Consider the following 26171-nt stretch of genomic DNA (forward strand, 5'->3'; position numbering starts at 1 on the left):
ATTTGCAGATTTCGAGTAATTCAAGGGCCATAATCCGCGAGTGCCTGGGGTGATTTGGCTGGTTATCGAACTTGGCCGAGATATTATGCCCATAAACATTGTCAGCAAGTTTGGTGAAGATCGGATGAAAACTGTTCCACTTAGAGAGTGGACAAGGCTAAATTTGCAGTTTTTCGAGTAATTCAAGAGCCATAATCAGAGAGTGCCTGGGGCGATTTGGCTGGTTATTGAACTTTGCAGAAATATTATGCCCACAAACATTGTCAGCAAGTTTGGTGAAGATCGGATGAAAACTGTTTGACTTAGAGAGCGGACATGCATTTGGACACAGACCGCCCACCAGCCTGCCATGGGTGTTCACATAAACCCCCGCCGTCTCTGAAAGAAAAAGAAGTCCAGCAAAATCCTAAAAATTTATTATACTAGATTTTGCCTTTTATATCACATGAAGGTAGGATAAAAATATAAAATTATGCTCATTACACAATTTAGATCAGCAAATCTGTACTTCACATTTATTATACAAGAGGGCCTTGATGGTCCTACATCACTCTCCTGGCTCAAATGGGTGCCATGTTTCTTGATAGGACCTCTACACAATGCTATATGCCTAATATCTAAGCTCTAGGCCTCGAAATTTTAGATAATAAGATTTAGATAAACAAATGACCCTGGGTGGGCCAAACTGGACCCCAGAAGCATAATTTGAACAAAGGGAAAAGGATAACTACCCAAAGCTACATGCCAAGTATCTGCTTGCAAGTGCCCTAAGTGTAAGACAAGTGGAGTTTAAAGGTTTTCTAGTGTAAGTCTATTTAAAACAAGTGAACCCTATAGTGGGGCCAATTTCGACCCCAGGGGATGATTTGAACAGATTTAGTTGAGAATTACTACAAAATGCTACATGTTCAATTTCTCAGCTTTAGGCCTTCAGGCTGGTGCCATGATGGCCCTATACCGCTCACCTGAGTTTAGTTGCTTGCTTGAACAGTCAAAGTTTCTACTAAATTAGAGCTGCTTTTGAGAAAAGCGCATGTCTCCCACAACTGCCTAGTCATCTGAATAGAAGTATATGATCGGATGAGAAATGTTCGAGCGTAAACCCTACTCCCTATATATTCTTAATTCCCAATCAGACTTTCAGTGCTTTGATTATCAAAAACACCCAAACACTTTCAGTGCTTTGATACAACCCAATCAGACTTTCAGTGCTTCGATACAGCCCAATCAGACTTTCAGTGCTTTGATTATCAAAAACAATGTTTCAAGGGCCATAACTCCAAAGTGCCTGGGCCAATTTGACTAGTTATCGAACTTGGCTGAGGACTTACTGGCAAACACATTTTGTTCAAGTTTGGTGAAGGTCAGATGAGAAATGTCCAGCTCAAGGACCATTTATGTGAGCAGTTTCATACAAGAAGATTTTTTAAGTTTCCACTAAATACATATAGGGAAAATAGACCACGCTCTCTGGCGGCCATAACTTTTGAGGAATCGGTATAATTTGAACAATCTTGGCAGAGGGTGATACAAGGACCATTTGTGTGAAATTATTTCAAAATCGGGCCAGCAGTTTCATAAAAAGAGGATTTTTAAAGTTTCTACTAAATACATATAGGGAAAAGTGACCAAACCCTCTGGCAGCCACGGTTTTTGATGAACCGTAATAATCTGAACAATCTTGACAGAGGATTACATAAGGACAATTTGTGTGAAATTATTTTGAGATCAGACCAGCGGCTTAAGAGATGTTGTTAGAAGATTTATTTCTATTTTTAGCTCTGGCGGCCCCTATGTGCAACCAAGCGGAACCATTTGAACAAATTTTGAAAGAGGACCATCCAAAGAACATCCAGGCCAAGTTTTATCAACTTCCACCAAATGGTTTCAGAAGAGATATTGTTATAAGGAAAGTGTGGACGGACGACGAGCGATCACAATAGCTCACCCGGAGAACAAAATGCTCAGGTGAGCTAACAAAGCACACTGTAGTAGACGGACCAGAGGACTGTATCATGGAGCTTACTTAGGACAATGTTAGAACTTAGAACTGAAGTGTTTCACAAATATCATTATAAGTAGATATATTTAATCAACATGATTTGGAACACTATGGATTGTGGTTTTACCTTTACTCATGTGTTATGGCCCATGTGGGAAGTAACGTAAGTGACCAACTTTAAAAAAGACCTACACTGTAAATAACCTGACCAAGTTCAAAGAAATCTACAATGATTTCTGGTAACTAAAAGATTTCTATGTATGGCACATATTCACAAACAGATTGACAAAGGCAAACAGAGCACAACAGAAGGACTAAAAATTGCCGACTTAACACCCGAGGTTCTGATTTTAAATCTTTTGGCAATTTTGAAAGGAGGCTACCCAAGGATCATTTATGTGAAGTTTGGTGTAAATCCACCCAGTGGTTTTGAAATTTACAATATAGCCATTGAGAGAAGATAAGCCCCGCCCCCTGGCGGCCATGTTTTTTATCAAAACAGGACGGCTTAAGCAATTTTGGTAGAGAGTCACCTAGAGATAATTTCAACAAAATATATTTGAAATCCGGCTAAAAGTTTCTGAGAATTTTTTTTTAAAAGATTTTCCTTTCGGTTGCCATGGCAATAAGAGTTGTGTGTGGAATTCAATTTTGAAAGGGGGCCACCCAAGGATCATTCCTGTGACGTTTGGTGTAAATCTGCCCAGTGGTTTCGAAGAAGATTTTTTTTAGAAATTGTTGACGGATGGACGACATGACATCGAGCAGTCACAAAAGCTCACCGTGAGCCTTTGGCTCAGGTGAGCTAAAAATATATGGAGAAATACAGAAAATTATAGCTAACATTATAAAAGATAAACTACAATACATGATTGATCTTGTTAAAGCTTTTATGAACATATTGGCAGTTTTATACTTTCATACAACAATATGATGTTACTGTTTTGTTTCAAACATTTCAGAATATCTATCACAGAATCACATTCAAAACATGTCCTATGGGTCAAATAAATCCTGTAAGAATTTATGTTCTACCAGTTGAACACTTTGTTCACAATTTCAATGTTTGTTTAAAACAGATCTGACATAGTCTCACAGACAAAGCAACAGTGACTCAACTGTATACCAAAATTCAGGCTACCATACATAAGACTTGTGAAGACTGAAAACAAAAATTGTCCATTCACAAAACCCTTAGGAATATCCCAAAGCGCTGTTTTACAATCGTAACTAAAAAAAACATCATCTTTAGATAAATGTTCTAGAAGTTCAAAACTGGGTCATCTGATGTCAAAAATTAGGTCACTAGGTCAAGTCAAAGAAATATCTTGTGAAGAAAAGAGGCACTATATATTCTACCTGATCTATCTTAAATATGGTCAGACTGTTGTCATGTAAAAAAAAAAAATCATGAGTAAACCCAGTCACCTAATTTTTGTCTGCAGGTACCTAGGTTTCGCACATGATCTAAATTTCATAATAAGAGGGCCAAGATGGCCCTAGGTCACTCACCTGAGTAACACACTATAACAGTGTAAACATGTTTGATCTAGTGACCCAGTTCTTGATACAACATGACCCAGTTTCAAACTCAGCTGCATTTTCAAGGAGATAAACATTCTAACCAAGTTTCATGAAGACTGGAGAAAAAATATGGCCTCTAGAGTGTAAACAAGATTTTTCTTCAATCTGACCTATTTACCTAGTTTTTGACCCAATCTGACCCAACTTTTAACACATCTGAGATTTCATGGAGACAAATATTCTGACCAATTTTCATTAGGATTGAACAAAAAATGTGGCCTCTCAAGTGTAAACAAGCTTTTTCTTTGCTTTGACCCAGTGACCTAATTTTTGAATCCATGTGACCAGGATATAAATTCATCGGAGATCTTATGGAGACAAACATTCTGACCAAGTTTCATATGCATATCAGATGAAAAATACAGCCCCTATTGCATACACAAGGTTTTTCTTTGATTTGACCCGGTAACCTAGTTTTTGATCCCAGATGACCCATATTCAAATCTGACCTAGATTTCATCAAGAAGATCATTCTAATCAAATTTCACAAGTATCCAGTCAAAAATGCAGCCTTTTGCACACACAGAGTTTTTCTTTGATTTGACTGGGTGACCTAGTTTTAGACCCTAAATAACCCATGTTTGAATTTGACCTAGATTTCATCAAGACAAACATTCTGACCAATTCTCATGAGTTTCAAACATAAAATGAGGTCATTAGAGTATTAACACGATTTTCTTTTGATCTGTCCTTGTCTGATCCCACATGACCCAGATTCGAACTTGGTCTAAAGATCATCAAGGTATAATTTCTGACCAAGTTTCACATGACCCAGTTTCGAATTTGACCTAGAGATCATCAAGACAAACATTCTGACCAAGTTTCATAAAGATTGGGTCACAAATGTGGCCTCTAGCATGTTAACAAGGCAATTGTTGACGGACAATGCACAACGACCGAAGCTGGACAATGACCGCAGATTTAACATTATTCCCTAGAACTAGAATGTGTCTGTAGGACACAGGGTTTGCCCCCACTGTACATTTGTCGCAAATAAGGGGCAATAATTCAGATGTTTGCAGTCTTAAGAGGGTATAGCCTCAACAAACATTTGATATAAAGGATTCATAATTCTAGGCCATATACTTTCTGAGCTATGAGCATCACAAACAAAAAATCCACTATTTTGGCTATTTCAAGGGGCATAACTCTGTTACTAGCACTAAATTCTCAAGAAGAATGCCAAGTGTGCAAAGTCATATGATAAAGACTCTTGCAAGGTTTCATGAATTTACATAAAATAGTTTTTGAGCTAGGAACATCTTTAGGTGAAAATGTGCATTTTTTACTACATGTATTTCAGGGGTCATAACTCTTGAAATAGAGGGTTTAGTGAGACGAAAATTAGGAGGTGTGCAAGTTAATATCATGATAAAGACTCATGCAAGTTTTCATCAGTTTATATCAAATAATTTTGAGCTAGGCTTGTCACAAACATTTTTCAGATGGAAGGACAGGCAAGACTCATAGTGGGGGCACAAAAATATGTTCCCTACCAGAAAGGGCATTTTTTTATATATTTTTACATCCACAGAAACCATCTTTAAAACAGAACCTTAACTGAAGAACCTGCATATTCTTCATATAACTTAGTAAACCTACCAGCTATAAGTCGGGTGTCATGAAAATTTTTCTTGTGCTTTTAAAGTTAATAAAGGACATATCTCTTGTATGGTGAATAGATAGTCAGAATCTTTATCAAACCAAGGTCAAATTATAAATTGAGTCTTCTGAATCTGAGATAAAAAAAATTTGGTCACCAGCTTTGAATGAAAATATATAGAAAAAGAAATTTCAATACTTTAGAGCTGGCATTTTACTGGTTTTATATGAAACTTGGTAACAATGTAATACTATGTCTTTACAATATTAAGTGTGAAAATTTGTTCACAAAAAAAGGTCAACAGTTTTTTTTGAATGGTTACATTACAACCTTTACATTGGAATAATGACAGAGGGCTTGAGATGAGGAAAGGGGATGCATATTAGTCTTGTTTTTATCCATTAAGTTTTGTCTCCTCATTTTGTAAGCTGTACTTCTTAATTTTCTACAATTCTCAGCTGGCAGCCTTTGGTTCTGTTGAATCCTTGGTCTTATCCTGAGATGCCATCATCGCAAAGTACTGACAGCGCACTGTTAATGGAATATGTTTGGGAATTAGCTCATATTTCCCCTGAATTTTATTCCCATCGGAGTCAATCCCACAACCTTCACCAAATCGCTTGTAGTTAAACATATTTCCTGCTATAACATTCTCGTAGAACTGCAAACCGCCTGCTCTATACTCAGGTCCAAGATGTGCAACTTTGTCATCCGCATTTTTTTCCAGCATCCAATTATACTGAGCATCCAAAAGTCTATAAATATATACACCAACAATGCTCACAAAGAAGAAGGTTAAGACTCGGTGTGTCTTTGCTTTAGCCTTTTTGAAAAAAATTAAGTCTTCAATAACTTCTGACTTTCCCTTTGCTTCAATTATCTCTAAATTCAGTTTCATTTGAAGTAAAGAGTCTAATGCTGATTTACATAAATATTGTATAAATGAACCTGCTGTAATCAGTCCGAGACCAAGTAAACAACGAAACTGAATATAGCTATCCTCAACGTAACATATTTGTCTAGCAAATATAAACTTCTTTGCTTCCCGGCTTAGTAGACAGAATTTAGCCATCTCGGGGCTCACTTCGGAAGGGCAGTGGTAGTGGAAAACATCCTCCGCATTACATCTCGTACCAATCGCTAAACCTTTAAAAAATGGAAAGGTTTGTCAATTTAAGAACAAGAGGATCATGATGACCCTGAATTGCTCATCTGAGTAATATGAACCACATGTTTCAAATGGCAAACTGATGCTAAGATATTAATAAAGTAGGTCAGTAGGTCACATTCATGGCCACTGAAAGTCAGTTTTTAAGATCTGTATGCAAAACTGTACATGTCATCCAGATTTTAAGGCTGTATCTTAAACAAGAGGGCCAAGATGGCCCTAGGTCGCTCACCTGAGAAAAACACCATAACAGTGTAAACATGTTTGACCTAGTGATTTCATGGAAACAAATATTCTGACCAATTTTCATTAAGATTGGACCAAAAATGTGGTCTCTTAAGTGTAAACAAGTATTTTCTTCAATTTGACCTAGTGACCTAGTTTTTGGGCCAAGATGACCTACATATAACTTGACCTAGATTTGATCAAAGGCAATCATTCTGACCAAAATTCATGAAGATTGATTGAAAAATACAGCCTCTATCCCATACACAAGGTTTTTCTTTGATTTGACATAGTGACCTAGTTTTTGATCCCAGATGACCATTTTCTTATTCGGCCTAGATTTCATCAAGGTAATCATTCTGACAGTTTCATGAAGATCAGTTGAAAAATACAGCCTCTATCGCATACACAAGCTAAATGCTGACAGACGACAGATGCCGGACATCGAGTGATCAGAAAATTTCACCTGAGCATTGCTCAGGGGAGCTAAAAACAAGAAAGTAAGTCAGTAGGTCAAGGTCACAATAAGGTGACCTGTAATCACTTGGGAACATCAAGCAAATATAATTAAACAGTCTAGGAAATATGACCTGATATTTTTTTCATATATAACTCAAAATGCTAAAGTCTGAAAACCAATGCATCAAAACTTGTGTGCAGTAAGTTCTGGAGGTACATGGTTAAGTTTTAGTGAATAATGTCACACTCACACCGAGCATCAGGATTGGAATTATTTGTTTGTTTGTCTGGGGTTTAACACCATTCTTCTACAGTATTTCAGTTAGGCAAAAGAAAGGGGTGAACCTTACCAGTGTTCCTAGATTCAGTACCAGTACAAACCTGTTCTTGGCAAGAAACTGCCAACTACTGCACATGAATCAGAGGTGGAAGACGGATGGTCTCACACACAATGTCTTTTATCAAATTGTCATACGAACTTTCGACCCAACAACTCTCCCTATTGTGAGGTGGGTTGGAATGAAATCTGACTGCTGTTTCAACTCCTTATATTAGCTCTAACACTTATTGTAGTTATCAAATTATCATGGAGAACGTAAGCCTTGCCCATGAATCGAACTTTCGACCCAACAACTCTCCCTATTGTGAGGTGGGTTGGAATGAAATCAAACTGCTGTTTCAACTCCTTATATTAGCTCTAACACTTGTTGTAGAACACTTATCCCATACCATCCTGGACATGATCGATTCTGCCTTTGCGACCAGTGTAGATCATGATCACCCTGCACATCCATGCAGTCTGATCATGATCTGCACTGTTCGCAATTCAGCCAGTATATTTTTGGTAAACACCCCTTTTAACAGTTAATGGTACTGTCTAAATTGGAAGATGGACAAGTTCATTATAGAAATTTAGCAGGGTAAGGGTTATTATTCACAAGCACTGTATAACAGTAAATATCATCCCTATGAAAATCAACCTTTTTGGCAAAAAATTAACAAATTTGCATTACAAGGTACACATGTATATCCATTGAATTTATAAGCACTTGGAGTTTCCATTTTCATAAAGTTGTGTACCTTTGTATAATTTCACAATGGACAAATTTTCATGAGACCTTGTAAATACACAAAATTAAAATCCAAGCATTAAATAGCATTTCCATTTATATCTTTAAAATTTGCATTCCATGAACTTATATATTGCCAATAAACTGCTGCTTCTGCCAAAACCTAAAAAAGATTACGCCCACATAATTCATTAATTTCATCTATTTATTTTTAGATAAAGATTTCAACCCCCTATCAATCTAAAATAAGTTTTTACTCGTCCAATTTGACTATAAATGACATAAAATATATAACTAAAATTACCTATAAAAGCACCAGTTGATGAATTGCCTTTGTGGAAAGGCTCAGGAAACAGCTGATTTGTCTGTAAAAACTCAATACCATCTGTCTTCACTGGTTTAGCCTGACTAGCATTTATATCTCGTATCACCTGAAATATAACATGACATTAACTGTTTACTTGTTGCAATAGTCAAAATTTCAGATCTGGTTATAACTTATGGATTCTTACAGCAGAATCCAATCCATCCTTTATTCACGGTGAGGATGCATACAACGGATACTGCCACTAAATAGTGATAAGGTATTTTCTGAAAACGTGATTATTTTTCATCAACAAGGTAAGTAAAACCCTGATTTACTATTGTATTATACTATAGTATTACTATTACATAAGAAAAGAGCATTTACTTTTAATAACAAGATACTGTGTATATGCTCTCAGTTGTTAGAAACGCTAAAATTTGTGATAACTTATCATTTTATAAATGCATGCTGTGGACACTCTTCTTCAAATATCATCACACATTTGCATTCTAGGGAAAATGCTGAATCGCAAGATTTATTTAGTTACATACAAAGAAAAAATTTGCAAACTTTCAGCTTTGCAAATGTTCAAATGACGGAGAAATCGGTCATAAATGAGCGTCAATGGTGTACTGTGTATTGTGTTTTCAAATAAATATTTGAACTGTGTATTGCAGTTTCATGTACTGAGTATTGATATTGAAAATCGTGCATATTTTCAGTATTGGTACCATATTTTGGTGTGTATAGGTCGCGGTAATGTACAGTCCGCATCTAATTTTTGCTCTGGAAATGGTCGGAAAATTTAACTTCTAGCGTATTAGTCGCAGTTAAATTTCGGATTTTTTCCCCAGCAATATTTAATATTTACCGGCAAAAAAAGTTATGGCGGCGGCCATATTGATGCCGCGGACTGAATTATTATCAGAACCTGATTGGTGGAAATCGGACTGTGTTATTTTCGTTCCCAACCGTTTCGTACCAACAGTAGTATCGGTAACAGACTACATCAAAGAAAAGCGGCTTTTTGACACTAATTGGCAGCAGACGTCTGTTATCATGCAAGTTTAAGTGTGAATTGTTTGCACAGCAATTATAACACCTTTCCGTGTCATGTAATTAACCGCGTTCTTTGATTCTGAGTAAAAAAGATTAACAAAATATCTGTTTTTGGATTTTTTTCTTTTATTTAAAAATCAAAAGTAAAAAATAATTATTCAAGCTTTTTAATACACTAAGAATTAGTATAAACAATGTTTGGAATGGAGGACGGATCTGTCCGGATTTTATCCAACCCGGAGTACATGTCAATGGCGTCCAGTAAAACGAAAGTAGAAACAAACGTAATTCAGACTGCAAAAACATCCTTGAATTAAAGTCATTCGTAATTTTAATAGTCTGTATGGGTTATTTACGATATATTTTATTGAAAGGAAACCGCTATTGGTTGAAAAGCCGCCGATATTGATATTTTTTATCCATTTTGTTCGTTTGTAACAGATGCACGTAATTTTGCGAGAGCTACGGTCAGAAAATTGGCCCGAAAAAAAAAAACTGCTGGCAATGTTCTGTCGTATAGGTCGCAGGAACTTTTTCAGGCAGCAAAATGGGTAGAAAAAGTGCGACCTATACACACTAAAATACGGTAGTCATTAAATAGACAAGGCATGTTATGGCATCGGCCCAAGTGATGGAATGTTTTTTTCTGTTTGCAGATGGCATCAGACTTCACAGCGAAAATAACAAAAACCAGTTTGAACACTGAATTCCAACTTAAAGTACAGCGGCATGCCAATAGTCACTCAATAGAAACTGTCTAAAACATGAAAATATGTAATCTTGTTGCCTTTAAACTTCAAAGAGACATTAGCTCTATGGTCAATAGATGGCCCCTATTGATTTTGGTGTCAATAGTTCAATGGTGGTCAAGGTCACAGGGGCTTTGAACTTTTAAAGTGGTTTCTCCTCAATAACCTTAGGCTCGACTGATCCAGAACCTGCAAACTGCATAGACATTCTAGTTTCACTTGAAAATTTCTAAACTCCTAAATTCAATTTCTTGTGTAAGCTGACAGGTATATTTATTTACAAATAATATACTAGTAGTGAAAGCTAATTTTTTTGCTTTAAATATATTGCACTTTTACAGTTTCTGAAAGGTAACCAGCTCACCACTTGCTTCATATGAAACAAAATATGTGTCATATGCATTGAGCAATTTGTTTAAATGTAGGAGGAAACTGCCAAGTGTTGTTCTTTAAATATTTTGCACACTTCATTTACAAGATATATATCATTTCTATGCAAACAGTTCATTATTACTTTTATATGATCAACTTCCCTGTTGGTCAAAATAGTGCATTTCTTTTTAATCTTTTTAAAGACCTACCATAACCTAGCAACCTATTTTTTCCTCCCACATGAACTTTGTGAAAATCATTCTGATAACCCTGGTATAATACAACAAAACTACAAGAAGACAGGTGAACAATTTAGGCCCTTTCTGAATTAATGTGTGTTCACAAAGCACTCACTTGCCCTGTAAAAACAAAGTTGGTCCAAATTCAACTTATTACACAAAATACTGTGTACATATTGCTACATTCATTCAATAAATGATAAAAAACATTTTTAAAAATTGTCTTGGCCTGATATGTCACTATCAGTTTGTACATTTAACTAGATATCTCTATTTCTCTTTTTTTCATGCAAATAATGTATAAGTACCATTTTAGAAATACAAAAGAATACCGTTATTCTGTGGTGGGTCTTTAAGCTTTTATAAAGTCTAAATGTATTATTAAAGTTTTACATACCTCATTCAACAAGTCTTCTGTTTCTAGTTCAGCAGATACACTTTTACAATACGGACTGTAGGCTTCAATATATCTTTTTGCATACTTAACTCCGACTGTATTCGGAACATAGGAAAAAGCTACCCATCCTGCCATAGCCACACCTGTACCAATCAGGTGGTTTCGAAGTTTGCCAAATACAACCTTCCCAGCCTGTAATGCAATGAACGTGTTTAATTTTCATCTTACTACTTTTGTTGTTTTCTTGTGTAGTCTCACTCTCAGGCTAGGCACTTTTGAGGCTTTGACATAAACCTTGAACTATTTTCATTTGGATGTCTTCTAAAGACCACACATTTTAGCCTGTAGGTTAACTAGACCTTGTCTTTTCGATCTTGATACTATGCACAACACGAATTCTGACATACATATATATGGACTATTTCTGCCTGTCAAATGGATAAACTTTGGCCTTACTGTTGAGAATATGAAAGAAGAAAACACAGAACAGCATAAAACACACAGAGAACATACTATTAGGTACAGGTACTACAATTTTCACCTTTGTTAATTCTACCTGTTACAAACAAACATCTAGTTTTTTCACTATAAAAAACTGCCATATACTTCCCTTTATCCATGAATTGTTAAAGTGTTGTTGTAATGATGGCGCATGTTTTTTCGTGTTACAACACCTGCAGAATCCCGAGGGATTGGTTGGTACCTGAGCCCAATAGGGCGAATACGGTATCCCGACACAACCAGTTTTCAACCTCTTAACAGGTTTTATACATGTCCAGTTTGGTACAAATGCAAGTCCAAATCTTTGGTTTATTGTCTTACACTTTCTATCAGCGTAAGTGCTATAAAAGCATACCATTTAAATTTCAAGTTTCTTACTGATCGAATCCCTGGCATGATGATTTTGAAAGCCATCAGTAGGAAGTCATGCTGAAAATTTACAACCTAATCCGACCACAGGTGGTATTTTCATTTCAGCAAAAAGAAACAGCACTAAACTTTTACAGTAGTTTAATTACAACATGGCAAACAAAGAACACACACAAATCAAGTCTGGCAACAAACACCAAAACCAACATGGCAGATCAATATACTGTAGGTACACTTGCCTAAATTGTCACCTAGATTACAGGAGGTATAGGGTAAAGTAAATGGCAGACAAATGTTAGCGCATTATCTTAAAAACTATATCATGTGTTCAATTACTCCAGAGAACCAGGGTGTCACACCTGCTACATTGATAGCTGTCACAGATGACAATGTATTATATTATTGCTAAGCTTTTGACACTCCGAATATTACAAATTGCTTAGAAAATGAAGAAAACTGTTGCAAGGACAGGCATCATGATTGCATTGTCAAAATAATTTAAATACAGTATGCTTCGCAATTCTGGCAGTAAACATGTGTTAAGCAATATACATTTAGTACAAAAGATATTGGTTTAAGTAAGAATATGTAGTAGACAAGGAAACATACAGGTCTTTTAGTAATAAGGAAAACTTCATGAAAACATGGTACTGTCTGCTACATAAAATGAAAGTGGCTATTCCTACGGGGCCGTAAGAATAGCCTCACAGGCTATTCCTACGGCTCTCCCGTAAGAATAGTGAAATAGCCCGCAGGTGGCTATTCCTACGGCTCTAAAGACAGTTTGTATGTCCACCTTGTATTGCATTGTACTGAATTAATTCAACTGGTATATTTTCGAACAAATAGTTTACTTTTCAGTTTCACGCCCTGGGCGCCCCCTCCCAATAATTTGACCAATTAAGCTAATTCTCTTAACAATCTTTTGACAACAAGTCAATTTTAGCTGTGTCCTGCAGTTTTGTAGTTGTTTTTGAGGTTTTAACAACCACTTTAAAAAAAAAAAAAACACCCACAAAAAAAACGTTGTTTAACATTTTATGGAACTGGGTTTGTTATAGGTCGGCTGACTTTCAAAATGTACGCCGCCCTAGCTCCCGTCCCCACTCTAAAAATGCTTCCTACGTGCCTGGCATGCGCCTCGATTCTTCCTCTAGTACCAGAAAGGCTGGAAAATCATCAAATGACACATTTTCCTGTCAATGTTATGTTAAGCATTTTCACACACAATATGTAGCTGTCCGGCAATGAAAGCCTTAATGCATGAATATTTGATCACCACCAGAAAGAAAATGCACCTACCTTCCAATCAAAATTTAACAGTGACTTAATGATAATGAACATGTAATGGAGGCTAAATGCAAGTGGTATTAGAAAACTTATTTTTCCTTGAAAAGATCAAATTTTTATGCAGCTTCTTTAAGCCACGTCCTTTAACAAGTGCATGTACTTATTTCACATCTGCCAAATAAGTATCTATTGTGAAATTGGCGAATTCACCCAGATTTTCCCCTTTTCAATAAAAACATGAAAATTTACTCAGAATGTGAAACCCCTTATCTAATGCATTGTTTTATAAGAAGACTTATAATATTTTCTACATGTTCACAAGCACAGGCAGTAATTGTGGTCTAAACTGAAGTAAAAATCTTAAAAAGAAACTTTTGAAAAACAGTACAAACTATTATCTGATGAATTGTTCTTCCACCGCTATAAACCATTTATCTACCTGGTACTAAAAACATACGGGTAATTATTGGTTTTTAAGTATTTTTTTTCTTGAAAATTGGCATGCACACGTAGAAATATATACTTAATAAAAGCTTAAAAGATTTTAAAAAGTATTCAACACTTTAGATTTTATGTCTTGATTTTGCCTTTTACTTGAGATTTCTTCACATATAAATTCTGTCCAAATCAACACCCTCAAACGTTTTTCGTGAATAAAAGCTTAAAATGATTCTTTAAAAAATCATCACTTTAAATTTTATATCTTGATTTTGATTTTGCCTGTCATTTAAAATTCCTGCGTATACAGTAGAATCTGGCGAAATCAACACCCGTATACGTTTTTCGTTTCAAAACCACCTAATATATAACTATTTTTTCTTGAAAATTGACATGCAAAGTTCTCCCTCAATGTGATACTAAAAGGTAAACAATTTGTTCGAAAATATACCATTTAAATTAATTCTGTACAATGCAGTTCAAGATGGACATACTAAACTGTCTTTAGAGCCGTAGGAATAGCCACCTGCAGGCTATTTCACTACTCCTACGGGAGAGCCGTAGGAATAGCCTGTGAGGCTATTCTTACGGGACCGTAGGAATAGCCACAATTTAAACAAACTTCCAAGTACCAAAACTGAAGGAGAATAGGTTCCTAACATGTTCTGTCTCTGCTGTAAACAGTGAAACAATCATGACTGATAAATTTGGCTTTTAAAGATTTTTATCATACAAAGTCCTAGGTGGTAGAAAATAGGTTGTGTAATCGTAGCTAGTTCAATAACATTAAACTTGCACAGGGCGTCTTTTAATATTTGGACGTTCAACATGTCCCTGTGTCAAGTTTAATCGAATGTCAGCCATTTGCATAGCACAGATTACAACTTTATTTTATTGAAGTGTAATGTAGGAAAACTCTCAAATAGTGAAACATTGGTTTACCGTAACTAAAACTGCACCACCAATCACTTCCCCGACGCATTACACAGAAACTTCTAGCATAATTTATTGAAATATCACGAACAATACAACACCGAATAAATATATAGAATCAATTACACATGCTTAGACGAAAACAATTACGTTTAGCCTACGACACATGTAAAAAATCTGCGGCCATTATTTAACGCATGGGTACCGCCGAACGCACGTGTACTAGCCTTTTAAACTGCTTTGATAGGACTTTACAACTAATTTAAGTAACTTTTAATAAAATCACAGCCAGTAAATGCTGATTACACCCATCGATTATAAACATATGCATACTACATAGACTATAGGTTAGTAACGGGTCGCATTTTTTTTCAAATCCGACCGTGATAATATTTTTTCGTCTAAAATTAATCTTTATAATAAAGAAGATTTGACAGTTGGTGTTGTGTTGTGAAAGTGAATGGATGTAAATTTCATTTTCAAAGTGCGGACTGATCTTCAATATCTTCAGTAAGACAGTATGTTCAATGGATGTATAAATTAGGTTTCTTTGTCCGTTGTTGGTATTTAGCTATCGCTTTCAAGTCACTTCTACTGTGAACTTGTAAAACCTTCCGCAAGAACTTTTGCGGAAAGCTCTACCGGGAAATTTATACTTTCGATAAAACGTCGAACTATATGAAATGTCAAAATCGTAAAATATTGAAGTCCGACTTTTATTTATAGAACTAAATCGTAGCCACTGCCTTTACGTAACTCGCGAAATTAAGTGACAATTTAAATTAAAGTGTGTATTTCAACATAACCAATGAAAGAGCGAAAATAAAAGATAGAAGTATGATATTTCTTAGTTTGTTTTTACCATAGCAAATTCTCTGAGCGACTCTTTCTTCTTTAAAACAGTTTTATCATTTGGTTTGTTTGTCCGTCCTCAATACGCCGAACTGATTACAAAAATGCCGCTTAGTCCTACTAAGAATATGTTCTATTTAGAGTGTAAAAGGATCTATTTATAAACTAAGGCCCTTGTCATTTTTGACATCGTAAAATTCCTATGTAAAACAACACAAGAAATGCGCGGGGATAAAAAAAGAAACTAATAATGTTGAAAAGATGTCTCTCTAAGAAAAAAGAGTAAGTAGATTTAATAGATAAAATATCAATGACACTGAAAAGCGTGTCCAAACAGTGTACTAGAAAAAAATGCATAGAAATTTCCGGGACTAGTATTTGGTACCGTCTGTCGTTCATCTTTATACAAAATACATATTCATAAATCAAGGATATGTCAGTGTAAATGCTCCATATTATGGTATTGCTCCATTAAGAGAAAATGGTGATTTAAAATCTAGCGCCAAGGATAAGTCTGAAATTTTAAACAGACAATTTTCTTCTTTTTTCAAAAAGAATCAAGGTCATAATCTACCAAACCTGAGTACTGAGTATCAAAGACAGTTGTTTTTACCAGCTTTTAACCTATAAATACCTTCACCTTGTATTAACACTATCTCACTTTTATTCGTTCTGGCCAAAGAGCTATAAAAATGTATTTTATACTTCTTTGTTCTGGCAAAGTGTAAAATCCGGTCGTCCTTTCTATCCAGTTAAGAATTTATTGAAAAATCCGGCAAAACTGCAGTACCCATTTATTTCTTTATTTCTTGATCAAATTTAATAAAATTGGTATCAAATGAAAGCTTAGGTTATGTACTTGCTAGATACAAGTCAAATGGTTTATCGCGGCCAGAAATTTGTACAAACCGGACAGAAGTTGCGAAATTGTCATTTGTGCAGGAAAGAAGCGTTTACCATAATGTCCAGTACTGGACAGGTATAGTGACGATGCACGGACACAGCCAATTTTCTCAGAGGGGGTCCGATCCCCTGCCACTCCCCCCCCCCCCTGGAAATTTTGAAATTTAGCACTTCATTTTTTTCATTCTGGAGCAGTTTTATGGACTAACCTGTTAAATTTGGGAAAATGATAAAATCAAGCTTTCTTGAAGGTAAATTTCTTAGTTTCTTTTAGATAAATAATATGAATTATGTCGGGGTCGTATGTAGCAGCTGCCGCATATACTTTACATGCAGTCCTAATGTTGCCTTTTTCGAAAAACATTTTCTTTCCTTCTTGTCTTCTTTCCTTTTTTAAAGATTTTCCAGAAGGGGTCCGGACCCCCGGCCCCCCCCCCCCCCCACCCCACTGGATCCGCGCATGGTGACATATCACGCTTTCTGTTTATGCAGGTAAACTTGTGTTTGGTTAAATTTCAACAGAGCACAATTGTCTGAACAGTATACAAACTCATTACTGTTTTTTCAGGCAAGGGTGGAAAAAAAGGGTTATTAATAAAACCAGGCCCGGCCCGGCCCAGCCCGGCCCGGCCCGGCCCGGCCCAAACCACGGAAATAGCCGATTCCGATTGTACGGAAACCACCGGAAACTGACGGACGGAAGGCTAATATAATTACGAATGGTGATACCGTCATCTTAATCAAGGCAAATTTATGTGTATTTTTATTTCATTATTACAAAAGTAGAAGCAAAGTATTTAATATTGATGATACGTATGTTTGATGAAGTATTGCACTTGACATAAGCAAAGACCTAAAATAACAAGATATTTGAATCACACTCAATCAAAGAAGTAATACGTTCGGCAGTCGATGTGTCATTTTGTGTACCGGACAGACACAAGCTAGCAGTTTACAGGATACTTTCAACAGAACTGGACAAGAGCTAGTTAATGGTACGTCGTTATTTCACACCTAACGATGTGACACTAGGTTGTGTAGTACGGCGAAGGGGTCTATACCGTGCACTGGAAGTATTTATAAAATTTGGTTGCCCGACCAAGATAGCGTTTTAGCATATTAAGTATTAATTTAATAAAAATATCTTGCCTTAGGGAACATATGAATATAAACACTCTTATATTAAAGTTGTCAAAGATTTGCATTGATAAGTACACATTTTGCGAAAATTAACTAGAAATGTAAGTTTATGAAATTATTATTATACTCCTTTTGCATATCTCGGTTGCGCAACCAAGATAGATCGAAAATAGACGAACTTCGAAGCTATGCGCTGTTTTCATACCTTCCATTTGTTTCAGGTTGTTGAAGTATTCAAATTTGAATATAAAACTATAAATTATATCAAAAGCTAAAAAAAATAGTCCACTTTTTACATTTTTTCATATTAAAGGGAGGCAATTACAAAATTTCATAAAAAGTATCAAAGTAAACATTTCCAGAAGAGGTATAACTCTATGTAATAATAGGTCTTTGTTCCTGAAATACAAGAAAACTGAAAAAAAATATCATAAAATGTTGCTCAAATGATAAATCATATGATTTAGCTTTAAACAAAACGGGGTGATATGTATGGAGATGATACCCGGAGTTACAATAAGTTGTAGAAATGAATGAACTGGAGTATAAAATATGAAAGATCGGTCGCAAAGTTTCGAACCCGGACCCCCACCCCACCCCGAAACATGCCCGCTCAGTCTGTTTAAAACAAAACAATAAAAAAACGGTAAATATCTAATATGGATAAATGGGAGGGAGTGATAGCAACGAACTTTCGTGTTTTAACAATTTACTGCTAACGTTATTTTTGTTTTTAGATTATTTAATTTTTGATTTCTCTTTCTTTTATATTTGAAATAATACTAGCATATCTTTTTAACACAGAATTAAAAAAAAAACCCGGTCTGGTCGGACTACGAACTATTTCAGCCTATGCTTATACAACTATTCACACCGTGAATGTTAACTTTTTTGTTTTTAAAATGAACATTTTAAAACATGGATTACAAATGTGTGCAATTCAGATGTTAATTTATTATACCCCACACAATGTCCAATGCAATTTTCCCATTAGTTTAACTTGAATAATATATCATATTTACAAGCTTTTTTATATCTCGTGCGCAAAATCGTTATTTTCAATTTCTGTGCATGTGATATTATGCAATAATTGCCTTTTGGTGAGGTCGATATGAGCCGCGCCATGAGAAAACCAACATCCGCGCAGTCTGGTCAGGATCCATGCTGTTTGCTAACGATTTCTCTAATCGCAATAGACAATGTTGGTTTTCTCATGGCGTGGCTCATATGTGGATTTATCGGCCTGATAAAAGAAATATCAATCTCGGGCGAATTTATCGACTTGATATTGCTTTAACAGGTCGATAAATCCACATATCGACCACACATAAAAGGCGACAATTGTTTTATTATCAAATCCAGCCTACTCATAAGTATAAACATTATATACAGATGTCTGCAGCCTTAGGTCATCTTTCGTGGTTAATTGTATACGACGTCGCATTGTTTAAGAAATAATATATCTCATCCAGTGATTTGTCGTTGAATAAATCATTGCTTGGAGTTCAGATGCGAAGGAATTATATCACGAGGGCGCAGCCCGAGTGATATAATAATACGCATCTGAACGACAAACAATGATTTATTCAAGAGCAAATCACTAAGTGAGATATATTATTTCGATTCTAACACATTACCAAGGATTTTTAAGTACATCCTTGACGACATTCTCTAAAAATTTGCCCGTTTTCAATCGGTTTCTTTTCCAGCGCGCCGCTATGCCGTTTGACGCCATGACGTAATAATTGTGACGTCAGAACAGTGATTTGTTGTATAATAATTCACTGTTTTCTGCCTTCTTTGTTTAATAGGAAAATGAATCGGATCGTGTTAGAATTTAACGTAATAACGTGTGGACGTCACAGCTGGAGTTCAATATGTATGTTTGGCTCCGCCTTCGAGAAAATACGACTTTTTATCGTTGAACATGTGACTACATCTATAACAATGAAAAGGACTATAAATATAGATTTAATGATAAAAAAATAATTTCATATCACATGCGCAACAACGCTATTTTGTTTTTCTGCGCATGTGATATTACATTTTCATGTCTCCCTATGAGAGATCAATACTTTCGTACTGATTAAAAGACGATGCGCTTATTTATACATAGGATTAAATTACTTTATCTTGTGTTCATACATGTGTGAACCCGGCCTATTTTTCTTTTCTGCTTTTGAATGATTTGTTCTACATGCAACATTTTTCATCAAATATTAAACTGAAACTATCACCATCAGATTGGAAATTAACTAACTACTAACTACTAAGAAAATGGGTGCTCTCATTATATGTTCCGTAGTTATCGCCGTTTTTCGAATGTTACTGCTGCTGATTTTGTTGAAGTATGCCCATAAATACAGCGATCTGTAACCTCAAGACTATACCTATCAAAAAGTATTTTTATACAGCAAAGTCGCGACAATTTCTAAGTGCTTACTAGTAAAGCCTCCTTAATTCTGTCTTCATTATTTGGTAAGTAATAACTTTTTTTAATGTTAAATAAAACATTTCATTAATTTTTCGGTATAATATAAATAATGTATTCCTGAGAGGGTGACCCCTCGAAATAACTCTATCCGTGACTAATATTTTTCAATGCGACAATTGTAAGTTACTGTAGAGAAAGAGTTTAGTATTTAAAATGTAAATGTATAATAAAATGTTGACGAAAATGGGCTTTAAATCCTAAAAGACCACAACAGGAAATAATTCTTCCCGGCTAATTCTGACTTTTAAGTTGGTCGGGACTTTGATATGCACAGTCAAAATTTTCCTAGCCCCGCAGTATGAAAATGAACCTGGTAGTCATTTTACAATTTTATTTCATTCAAAAACATTTCAGGAACATTTTCAGAAAATAAAAGATACATACTGAGTGGCGAACGATCAGTAAAATGTTTAATAAGAAGTACTATATTATGTTTTTCATTACGCCGCTATAGTGTGTAACATGTATTCAGTTATACACGCGTAACAATAAAGATCGGAAAGAAATCGAAAATGGCTAACAAAATAAGAATATAATTAAAATGAAATTTATGGTGTTGTAAACTTTTTTTGGTGATTAAAATAATTTTCCCTTAGATACAAACATTTGTATGTAAAAATTGAGTGTGCAATAGCTGCGCGTGAAAATTGGGAGGGTCTAATTTGCTGACGCGTTTTGCTGACGATATACATAAAGAAGGAAAATGCTGACAAGTTAAATGTATAAGGGCTATTGGAAAATGCTGACATATTGAATATATAGTGCCAGACAGGCTATCACACGTTTGATAAATATATCTCGCTGTTGGAAAGGTGTTAAGTGTGAACACTTAGGAATGCCCTTTTAATTGCATTTGTATTGATTAAATTTAGGAAGGAGAGCTTTTTTCTTGATATATTTTTTTTTCAATTATAAATTTATACGGATTGTAGGAGTAAGATGGACTGGGTTAAATATATACGAAAAGAAGTAACAAACACTAGATTTATAATATATATATATATATAAATATATTAATGTAGCGAAATATTCTTTTACATAGATCTACATACAATAACAACTATCACAACAGTGTTGTAACAATGAACCAGTTAACTAAAAATTCAAATACATGTTTCTAATTACAAATTTGAATTATGTAAGTTTATCATAATATACAGAAATATTTGCGGTGGAAACAGTCAAGTATCAGATTAATGCATTCATTCAGCTGTCATATTCTTTTGATTACAACATATAAATACGAAAAGCAGCAGAAATGCAACATACACATGTATAACATGCAGTAGACGATTAACATAAACCACAGACGAACTCTTGATCAATAACAGAAATATCTGACGGTGCTTGTATACAGAATTTGTGATACCAAACTTTGCATTGGTCACACATAACCATGTTGTCAACACATTCTGGCAAATTACAGGTACAATAATTACGTATTTCAATTACAATATTTTTTTTCCTTCTGAGACTAATCACTTTGTCAGTCAAAGGGAATTCAGACATTTCTCTTTTTTCAAAACAATGAAGTAAATGCGACCTTAACTTTGTGCAGTCAAATATCAAACCAAAACATAAATCTTTTCTAAAACTGTATGCTGTAACAAAAGCAATAGCATAAAGTCCACATTCAATACTGTTGTTTTGTTTCATAACTGTTGGTATTTGAACCTTTAAAACGTCTTTATTTTGTCCATATATCTGTGAAAGTTGGATTTTTAAACCATTAGGAATTATTCGTTCAATGTTCCGGTCATTTCCTAAAGTATCCAATAAATAAACTATGTTTTTCATGATACACAGATGCAACCCAGTGATCACTGTGGGTGTGATGTACTGACAAGATGGCGACTGAACCGGTTCCATATGCACTTTTGTCAACCATCTGTTTTCTGTGTCATTAAAGATCGGAACCTTTTCAGTTAACTGAAGCCCGCCCACAGAATCTCCGACATGTTTCCTTAGTAATTTATTCACTGCTTCCATATGATTAGAATTTAGTTTTTTGTTGTTGATCAAATCTTCTTTATCAGTAATTGTTAAACCTAGGTCACTGAGCCACATTTCGGAATTTCCAGCTGCAGTGCCTTCAGATACACTGTCGTCTCGGCTCAGTTCTAATTCAATAAATTCATTGTCTTCATTTATATAAGATAAATCAGTCTCTAACCTCGGTTATTTTGATATTATCTGATTCTTCAAACTTTAGTTTACGTTTTCTTAAAGTGGATTTAGGTGATTTCGATGTTGTTCGTTCAGAATAGATTTCGGTGTAGATATTTCAAATCCGAGTTTCGCCTGCTGAACACTTTCTGAATTAGGCGTTTCGAAAATATTGCCACCATTAAATACTTTCACGACTGAATCGGGTGCCGGATTTATTATAGTGTCATTATCGTTGTCTCCTTTTCTACCTTTCTTGGTCCCACATTTTTTAGAATGTTTTGGACGACAGTTTTTTCGAAGTTGCGTTAAATTAAACACTTTTTCTCGTCGGGAAATCGGCATACCAACGGACATCATCGCTGCTATAATATGGTAGCATCTTGAAGTTGCCGGACAGGAACATGTTTCTTTTGGGAATATTGTTACAGAATATTTTTTATCGTTAGATCCATTTACCATGAATGCACCCATAGCTGGTACAAGTACGATTCCATTGTCTGCTATAGTTTTAACAGCTAGTGACTTTTGTGATACCGGACCTTTAATAACTTTCTGATTTTTTGAAGATTTCATATTTTCATCAGTCTCTTTCTCGTTCGATATATCGTTAGTATTATCATTATTTGTTCTGTTTTTGTTGAACAAAGCATTCATTTCCCCTTTTATTAACTGTATCAATTTATCAGGATGGCAAACATTTTTCGGTAAGTTGACTGTTTCAGGATCGCGTGTCGCAAATTTAAAACTTTCAGTGAGTGTCCATTCGCTTTCTCCACAGAATGCTCTGATCAATTCAGCGAGATCATTGCCTTGTAAATAATGTAAGTACATAACTATTTCTTGTAAATGCAAGAATTAAAAAGTAAATTAGTACACTTACCGAAAAGAATGGTGCTACATCATAAATAATATCCTGCTTAAGTATGTCACTAGTAGTATATCCAGGATATGAAAACACACTGAAATCATCCTCTGTCAAATATTCACTAAGATATTTGGCCTGGCTATGTCCTATCACTAAAGCCATTGTGTGAGTGATGCAAGTTTCAATAATATTAACACACGAGAAATAACACAAAATAATACTGAACACAAAATATTATAATATTGAACAATAAACACTATAGTAAGCAACCAATATTCGCAAAAGAAGCACTTTTTGTAAATTGGTAAAGAGAATGTAGATAGCTCTGAAAATGTTTATATATGTTATATGTTACTCATTTCTTTTACTCATTTCTTTAAATTGGTGTTGGAATTCTATACTTAAGCAAAATGATTATTATAAGATCAAAGACATAAAGAAAAACAAACAAAAAAGAAAAAAAAACAGAACAATAACAAATCGGCATTTAGGTCATTTATTGAGATATACTTTTGGTATAATTACGCTTTCATGTAATTACTCATTTATTACAATTCAACGGTTGAACTCGAATGATCAATCACACATGTATGCATTTTTGATTAACTTAAAAAACTGTGACTGTCAGTAGCAGATTAAAGGATATCATAATTATAGGATAACATTTTAATAAAAAGGTGAGAACAAACAAAACGATTGATTTAATCATTGTGTGAAAACGGACGGGGAAGATTAAAGATGGTGCGCTTTCTAACAATAAATCACAAACATTTTCCGTTTCATCCCCTTGTATAGAAGACAATTATAATTTTTGTATGAAACAAACAAATAATTATGGTGTATTCTTAGATTGTCGGTCCATGTGCTGTCTAAATTGATTTTACCATTTTTAAAATATGAAGCGCATTACTTGTCCGTATGATTGCCTCGCTCACTTCATTGTTGTCTATGATTAAATAATGCTAAAAAAAAGAAATATTAGAGATTTTATTTCATTTAAGTAAGTTAAATACTCTTTTGTATAAATAATATATACGCAGTTTACTTTTGCAAGTAATTTATATAATGTCTGATTAATGTAATGCACGCATAATTTTTAAAAAAATTAAAAGAAAAAACAAGAAAGAAACAAAAAAACAAAAAAAACAAAAACAGCGGTGCTTAATTATAAAGTAGATTAATTACAATTTCATTATTATTTCACATTATTAATGGTAATACAACTTGAATTTATAAATGCTTTTATTAATTTCTTAACTTTAACGAATTAAACACATTGAACACTCAAATACTTTTCTTTTTTAATGTATATTTTAGATATATAAAATCAACCCAGCGTATTTTCTGTTTAAATTATGTCAATTTTGCGCTATTTTACAAGTCATTTCCAATTAATACTGTTTTATTAATTATTGAAAGACAACAATAATAATAATTCTTTGTTGACAGTGTTTCCTAAAAACCTTCTATTTCTATATCGTCAGCATTTTCTTAATCGCCTCTATATACATATCGTCAGCATTTTCCTTCTTTGTGTATATTGTCAGCACAGCGCGTCAGCATTTTAGCCTGTGCCGTGATTGGGTAGGAGAAAATTAAGAATACCGCGAAAACGAAGAAGGAGACCCCTGTTTATTTTTCGCTCATATTACAATTCAATTTTTTTTTTATCATAATTGTATTTGTGAAAAAAAATAACACACTACTTAGTCATTCCATTTGAAAACATATAGGTTTCAATGGGCCTGTTATACCAAATAAAACATAATTACTTTTTGGATATAATGGACAACCCAAAAAATAAATTAATCTCCGTAAAAACAGAAACGTCACAATTATATATATTTAAGGTTGAGCTAAAATGTGATTTCTCGACGCGATTTGCGTAAGAAGTAAGAATTTTACCTTTTCAATACAATGTAATATCGGGTGAAGATCAACTTTTACTATTATTTAAACAAGTTATGAAGGATGCAACTTGTTTTTGGAAAATCCCGCTCATTACACTTTCTTTATCGTAAAGTTGAAACAAAATATGTAAGGTTAAAATTTTTCTGAGATGCTTTAATTTGGCCACACATGGGCAGTTTAACAAACCATTTTAGCTGGAGAATTACACTCAGATCCTTCGTAAAAACTGCAAACTATCGTACAATTACTCTGTATATAAGAAAAGAGCAACAGTTTAATTTGCATAATTACAATAGGTTTGGTTCTACCAATGAAAAACTCACAAAACGTAGGGTCTCAGAATGCGACAGCATTAAAGTCCAAGTACAGTTCACTTCCGATGTGGTCACGTGACCATAGTAAAGTAAGCAATGTTAGAGGTTATAACACACTAAATAGTTGTTGTTCTTATAAATTGACCTATTCCAATGACCGCAGCACACATCAGGACCCATTTTAAATTCTGTAACCTACATTTCTTGAAGAATATTGTCAGTACTAACTAAAAATCAAAGAAAGTGGGGGTCATGTTTGATGCAAGAAAAATAATTTCAGTCAAACACACAAACTGCAAAATCAGCTAAAAAATGAGACCCCAAATTATACTGGTGGTGTATGAATTACGTTTCCATGAAAAATTTTGTAATGTTGTTATTTCATTATGAAAATGCTACCTACATGTCAAGCATAGATCTGTCATGTGATTTTAGCAAAAAATTGCAAAGAAAATAAGGAAAATAGCTCTACAGAGCAAAAAAAACTGAGGACTATTTGTATCCGCCATTATGCGACTACCATATTTTTTCGCGCCATTTTTTCTTTTTAGTGTCTGTATGCCTAGAGTAAATCGTCTGCACTACACTGTGATATTGATAAATTTACACAAAAAATCTTAATGAAGAATTTTGTGAGATTTGGAGAAACAACATCCATTCAAAGTTTTATTTTGCTTTTTCCAGACTTATTTGTAAATTATGATTAGCGGGCTCAAACGATTCTTCAGTTGTTATGTATCAAAAATGCCGAGCACTAG

The 26171-nt window shown here is 34.5% G+C and overlaps 1 protein-coding gene across 1 annotated transcript; it reads right to left on the reverse strand.

Annotated features, from left to right (window-relative positions):
- Positions 1-401: 401 nt before the first annotated feature.
- Positions 402-15774, reverse strand: LOC123532166 (uncharacterized). Its single transcript, XM_045313530.2, has 4 exons — positions 15628-15774; positions 11235-11426; positions 8416-8542; positions 402-6335 (listed from the first exon to the last, which is right to left on the reverse strand). The coding sequence occupies exons 1-4, from the start codon at positions 15628-15630 to the stop codon at positions 5644-5646; spliced, it is 1014 nt and encodes a 337-aa protein (XP_045169465.1). The 5' UTR covers positions 15631-15774; the 3' UTR covers positions 402-5643.
- Positions 15775-26171: the final 10397 nt, after the last annotated feature.

Source organism: Mercenaria mercenaria, chromosome 11 (assembly GCF_021730395.1).
Source record: "Mercenaria mercenaria strain notata chromosome 11, MADL_Memer_1, whole genome shotgun sequence".
In the NCBI taxonomy this organism is placed as follows: domain Eukaryota; kingdom Metazoa; phylum Mollusca; class Bivalvia; order Venerida; family Veneridae; genus Mercenaria; species Mercenaria mercenaria.

What these genes read in the sequence shown, in the direction of transcription:
- LOC123532166 (XM_045313530.2), bottom strand. An exon ending in CAGAAGACTTGTTGAATGAG is followed by an intron (nt 8,543 to 11,234) that starts GTATGTAAAACT and finishes GTTATATTTCAG; the next exon opens with GTGATACGAGATATAAATGC. An exon ending in ATCAACTGGTGCTTTTATAG is followed by an intron (nt 6,336 to 8,415) that starts GTAATTTTAGTT and finishes CATTTTTTAAAG; the next exon opens with GTTTAGCGATTGGTACGAGA.